Raw genomic sequence first — 6520 nt, 5'->3', positions numbered from 1 at the left:
TAGGATGCTCGCTGCGCTGGGAAGCGGGAGATAGACCCGGCCGCGGCAGTCGGATAACAAAAATCGTGGTGGACCTTAGTTATTGAACCCTGATCGTCATTCTACTTTGCAGTATGTACATACGCGGTAAGATATTCCACGGATCCATGGACCTTGTTTGATGGGGCCTTGCATCGCAAATCCCGCGGTCTGGCATTTTTGATTTTTTCCTTTTCAGCGTGTGGGGACTGAAAGCCTGCAAGCGAAGCATCGGAGAAGAAAGGCGAAGCCCAACAGTATGTTGCCAGCAATGTTATACATACAGACCGATATGTAAGTGTGTATGTACCTATGTATAGGCTGCGGCGCTGCTTTGCTTTGCTTTGCTTTGCTTTAGTACGTCCGTAACGGCGTAACTAAACTAACGACGCCCAAAACGTTAGCTTTCTTCTTTTGGCGGTGTCAGTTCCGTTACTTTTTGGCTGTTCGTGATTGGTAGGGTACAGCTCGGCGAGTGAGATACCCGTCTGGACGGTGCACGACCATTGGGAAATTGGGAATGAGATGGGGGTTTCAAAGCTGACTCCTGTTAAGGCGGTCTGGGCTGACTTGGTTAGTTTACACCTATGTATTCCCTGTGTCCCGGGCCACACCCAACGCTCTCACCCCCCCCCCCCCCTTTCACGCATCCATGACAGGCGGTCAGCCAGGATTAGTTGCAACGTGGGGTGGAGCGCGAGGGACGGGGAAACTGGAAAATAGGCATTGTATTGTATTATTGTAACGGTCAAGAAAGCCTGCTGCCTCCGTGCGGCGATGATTCATGTCCACCACACCCTCCGGTAGTATATATATGTTCTCATGGCCATCCCATGCGCTCACGTCCCATGCCCCCGTTTCCCTTACTAGATACCCCAGATTATTTATTAGTAGCCATAGAGCAGTAATACATATCTCACCACCACCACCACCATCATCATCATCATCATCATCTACAGCTCTCCACAAACTTTCTACTAGAGCAACGAGATATCATCGACTTGCCGCATCCACTACTGACTTACACGCGAAATCGACCCGTAACAGCTTTGGGACGAAGACCCGCACTCACGAAGATCCCGACTAGAGAGCCCTTTTGAAGGAAAGGAAGATCTTTCACTACTACGAAACCCACATTCAAAATGTATAGCCCATACGGCTCTTACAGCTCCATGAGTGAGGTCACTCAACCCATGGAGATCCCTACTACCAGCTATCTCTCCCACAACGGCGCCTACAGCGCTAGTTGCGCGTTCCCCTCGTGGCCGCGACGCTCGTCTCTTACCGACTCTGCACACGAGCAGCGAGCAACCTCTTACCTCTCCGATGATGACCTATTCCCATGCGACCTAGAGGACGACGCGCACAGCATCTCCAGCTCGGGTAGCACGACGCCTACCTCTCCCGCCATCGCTAACGAGGTCGACCTACTACAAATGCAGCGCGAGCAGATGGCTATGCAACGCGAAGCCATCAAGTTCCTCCTCAACGAGAAGGAGAGGAGAAAGCAGCAACTCAAGCGCCAACGTCGCAGCAGTGGCGGCAGCTCTAAGAAGAGCAGCCCCAAGTCTACCAAGTCGGCGCACCTCGACGCCATCGCCGAGACTGGCGAGTGAGCACCTTTTTTACTTTCGTGACAATCCAGCGTTTTTAATGGTAAGTCACTACAGCATTCATATAAGTCTATCTCACATACGAACAGTAGCTAACTGCTATCATCACAGAGTATGACTTTACAACCTTTACGACTATTATGATGATTATACCCCTAAGATACCCCCGATCAAGTCGCCAATAGACGAGTGACGCAGCGCCACGGATACATGTTCCGTCCCGCGCCACGCGGATAATGGTGATGAAGTGCTAGTGCACACTACATTACACCCACGGCTTGCATAGGAATCATAGTCATTCCAGCGCCGCCGTCGCCACCACCACCGCCGCCACCATCACTCTCCCCCCCTTTTTATACATATAATCATTTGGGAATCGATATCTACACATGCCGCCAGACGCCACTTGGGGCGACTCTGGGAAGACGTATCTCAGCTACTTTCGGCCTAGAGCATACACTTTCGCGGCACATTTTTGAGAGGAACGAGGAATTTTACAAGTGCGTTTGCGTTGTTGGTGTGTTGCTGTCTGGAGGATAAACCCACCCACCTATACCTACCCACCTTACCCACCCGCATTACCAAGAGGCCTTTCCCGAGGCAGGGGTGCGGGTTTTCGGTTACTGGAAATCTATTTTCTTTGTTTTCTAAGATTATGGCGGTGTGCTAGCGGTCTAGCGGAAGGAAGAGGGGCCGGGAGGAAAGGAAGAAGGAAAATTCAGATGAAGCTAAGCTAGGGGGGGGTTGTTACCCGTGTGTTGGAATTGGATGGCTTGGGGGGATGGATGAACAAGGGGCCAGTGACGAATTGTGGATGGGAGAGTCAATGCGGATGACCCGGGTTTTCGGGATTTGGACAAAGCAAAGAAATAATTCCATACAAGTCCCACGAAAAAGTTCGGGTCGGGAGCCAATTGGCTATGGTTGTGGCCGCTGGATGGTCGGTGCGCATGAATATGTCTGTTTGGGACGAAGGGGGGGGGGGGGGTGGTGCACAGGTCCTTCAGTGAGGACGGTTGTGATAATTTACTAAACTACATCAAATTTTAAATTTTACTAAAATCAATCAATCAATTACATAATTATACAATTACACTAAGCTTTAATATCCGTGTCTGAATTAATAAAAGTAAATGTCTTGAAACACTAGGTACCTAACCTAGTTAATCCCTTCAATATACTACCTAACTATTGCCTCTATTGTTTAAATACTATTAGCACCGGCAACATTCCTCACGATCCCGACATTGTTCCCTACCTAACATAAGCCGGTGATACACAGTACATAGGTAGGTAGCTGAGTAGACGCGAGGGATACCAAATTAGTAACTTTGGCCACCCGGGATCGCGTTCTGGGAATAGCGCGTAGAGCCTACCCATATATTTCCAGCAACTTGATCAGACTTACATAGGGTTTGTCGAAGATCTTTGCAGGCGGGACTGGCGGGATGGACGCTGATCGTCTTTTGACGGGCATGGGGCGTCTGGGCATATGTAGAGCTGGCTGGGCATGCCAATGCCAACACAGGGGACTGGATCGACTTGCCTTATCAAGTTGTGTGGCTTGCAGGGAGAAGAGGGGAAGAAGAGATGGGATGGGGATGGAAGACATGGAGAAAAGCCCTTGCCCTAACCTACCGTGGCGTTTTACATACACACTACACTACAAGCAAAAAGTGGCATGCAATATCACATCGTTGTGGTTTGTTTGGCGGTGGGGTAAAAGGAGCCGTTCGTCCTGAGTAGTGCATATCGTGGATGGTTTGTGTATGTTGCGAGTGGATGTCGGTGAGGACATGCCGTTTGATAGTTTGATAGTTTCCTCAGAGTGGATGGGTAAGTCTAGAAATAGGTAGGTAGCTAAGGTAGCTAAGGTAGCTAGTGATGCAGTCAAGAGGGTAATACCCGCATCGTCTCGTTTACATACATGTAGGGTTATGATGCTGTGATGCTGTGATGCTGTGATGCTGTGATGCTGTGATGCTGTTTTGGTCCTTCCTTGAGACGGGAAGGATTTCAGTTGAATGGGCCGGCGTCGGAACTAACAAGTTATTGACGTTGGGAGGATTAAGAGAAATGGACCGGGTGAAGCGGGCGTCACCAATCAAGGAGATTTACGGTTCGTTGACCGACTATCGCTTGTCGCCGGTGTCGAATCGTAGGTATTGGTTGGTTCTTGACCGCCGGAGAATTCGTGACTGGTGGACTGCTGACGCTTTTACGCTTAACGCTTTACGCTTTATGTACGCTTTACTTTTGACGTTTAACTCCACACCTCGACTTGCTTCCCTTAGGGCATCAAAGCTCCGTAACGGGAGTTGGGCAGGTTGAGGCAGACGATGAAACGAGTCGATCGTGGCAGCTCCGGAAGACTCCCAATAGCTCAAATGCTCGGATGAGTGGACGATAGGAACTTGGGAACTTGGGAACTTGGGAACTTCAAGAGCTTAGGACCTGTACCCCACACGTAGCCCGACGACCTCGTCTTGTCTCACTCGGACAAAATCTGGTTGACAATCTGATTGTTCAACGGCGTGGCGCCCATTATCTCACGCTAATGATGATAACTCTATCACGACGTATCGAATCGCAGCCTATCACACGCCAGAGCTTGGCGTTCACCAGATCAGCACAAAATCACCGGACCCAGCCTCTAAGATTAGCGACTGGGTTAGGTGATGAGGCGGGGTGAACATAGATAGAGCAAGTGTTCTTAGCTCTAAGAGGTTTATCTCACCGTACGGAATCGAACGTTGTTCATAAGGTAATAAAGTGATAAAGTGATAAAGTGATAGAGTGATACCCAAACTTTGAGATAAAAATCGTGATGAAATCCCGACCTCCCCCCGCATGAGGTATTTTAAACAAGAGCCAGATTGCTAACCTAGGTCATTACTGTTTTTGTAAAGAGGTCAATGCTATCACCTTCGCCAAGCTTGTGGGCTTGAGACAAGGGCAGGGTTGAACCGTTCGCAAAAATTTGCTGCTTGACTCTTCCAGAAAATTTGCTCTTGGTCACGTATGTAATCACGTATGTAGACCCGCTGCTAGATAATCCACAGTCCAGCTAGGTATGTAGATGCAGAACCCGTACGGACCGTCCCTGTTGAATAGATGGATCGGGACGTAGCCGAAGCAAGATTCCCGTATGCCCGTCTACCCGTTTAATCTTTTGCTCGCATGTATGTACTAGGACCGTTAGGTTATCCTTTCTGACAAGAGCCCAACAGCTTCTGACCCTTGACTTCAACCAGCCATCAACGAAAATGCCTGGCGTTGTTCTATATATAATATATATAATATAAATAGGTAGAGTGGTGGTGTTGTTGTTGTTGTTGTTGTTGTTGGTTGGTTGGTTGCTAGGATCAGGGGGATACGTAGAATCGGGAAAGGTATACTATACTCATCACAACTCTAAGAGACCCGAACCGAGTAATTTCGCAGCCTAGCGTAGCATCTGTCATTTCGCTTTATATCGTTTGGTTGCGCTGTTGGCATGTCGATTGTGGAGGGTAGATGGTATCGTAACCACAACGGACCACAATGGGAGAAGAGATTTGGAGAGAGGGGGAAAGGGGGGGGGGGGGGAGATTTCGATAAGTATACTGGGTTGTACCGTATCCCCCTGGATTGCATCGTATCTTGGGTATGACAATATGCAAGGGACTGGCGGCGAGCAAGAATGCGTAATCGGTTAGCTTTTAAGAGTGAGGCTGCTGCTCGTCGATGGCAAAAGCCACAAGTTGCATGTCGTAAGTTGTAAGTCGCAAGTCGCAAGTCGCAAGTAGCAAGTAGCAAGTCGTAAGCAGCAAGTCGTAAGCAGCAAGTCGCAAGATTAGTACTGGCCGCAATGCTGGCCGCAACAACAGCGACCTTGCGGGGTTTACATCAAAATGTTCCTAATGCGCGACAACCTGCAACTCCCCGAACCGATCCTGGGCATTGGGTTGTACGGGGGGCCATTGAATACGATCTCCTTACTAACTGTGAGGCATTTCACATATAGTATCTACGCATTCGTGCGAGTCTGTTAGAAGTAGTACGATAACCCCAGGTCTGCCCTGCCGCCTCGTTGGCGAGTTGTCGGTTGTGATGACCAGGTACCTAACGCATAAGCGTACCTACCTATATATTTAAATTGATCAAGAGCTGCATAAGACAGCTTCTGGAATTCCGGTTGTGGGGACAGACGGATGACGTCGTTCCTATCAGATATTAAAGCTGTCGTTACGATGTGATAATGTGATAGCCTGAAAGCTCGAGGCTTGTTGAGGCTTGAATTTTTTTTTATCTTATGGCATAAATTATCCGCGCAGGTATCATCCGAGTCGCATAGCTACCTAACCTAACCTGCGTCGAAAGAAAAGACCCAAAGAAAAGACCCCCTTGCTTCAACCTGCTCAGTACCTGCTCAGTACCTGTTCACTTACATAGTACCAGAGGTACGGGTATAGAATGCGTGTCTAGCATAACGAGATACCATGCATATTTGGATCTTACCATGTTTCCTAATCGGGCACCATCTCTGTCTGCTACCAGCCTCGACTTTCCCCATCTTTCTATACCACAGCGCTTCTTGAAGAACACCTCTCTCGTACTCATTCCTATTTTAACAACAGAGGCATCTCGTCAGCGAGCAACAACAGCAGCGACGGCACGGCGTCAGACGCCGTGTTCCTTGCTTTTCGGTTCAAGGTTGTAAGTGTCAAGGTTGAGTGCGCGGGACGAAGTGAGTACTACACGTGAGTAACGTGGGTGGGATGCTGGCACCCATCGGTGAGGAAACGAGAGCCAGGGCGTCCATGTGCGCATAGGATGATCTTGCGTAGTGGGGTAAATTATGAGTTCATGGCCATGTATTCATGTATGCGATAGGTTTACATCCTGTC

General features: G+C 49.1%; 1 protein-coding gene across 1 annotated transcript; it reads left to right on the top strand.

Annotated features, from left to right (window-relative positions):
• Positions 1–709: 709 nt before the first annotated feature.
• On the top strand, positions 710–2247 carry F4813DRAFT_363804 (uncharacterized protein). Its single transcript, XM_049243742.1, has 2 exons — positions 710–1674; positions 1743–2247. The coding sequence occupies exon 1, from the start codon at positions 1161–1163 to the stop codon at positions 1632–1634; it is 474 nt and encodes a 157-aa protein (XP_049098574.1). The 5' UTR covers positions 710–1160; the 3' UTR covers positions 1635–1674; positions 1743–2247.
• The last annotated feature ends 4273 nt before the right edge of the window (positions 2248–6520 follow it).

The sequence above is a fragment of the Daldinia decipiens genome (genome assembly GCF_022478715.1).
Source record: "Daldinia decipiens strain CBS 113046 unplaced genomic scaffold F4813scaffold_22, whole genome shotgun sequence".
Classification (NCBI taxonomy): Eukaryota; Fungi; Ascomycota; class Sordariomycetes; order Xylariales; family Hypoxylaceae; genus Daldinia; species Daldinia decipiens.
Note: the sequence above shows the minus strand (reverse complement) of the source record. Positions and strands in the feature narration are given on the sequence as shown.

Bases quoted from the DNA above. Each gene is read 5' to 3' on its own strand.
- F4813DRAFT_363804 (XM_049243742.1), top strand. From the start codon at position 1,161: ATGTATAGCCCATACGGCTCTTACAGCTCCATGAGTGAGGTCACTCAA.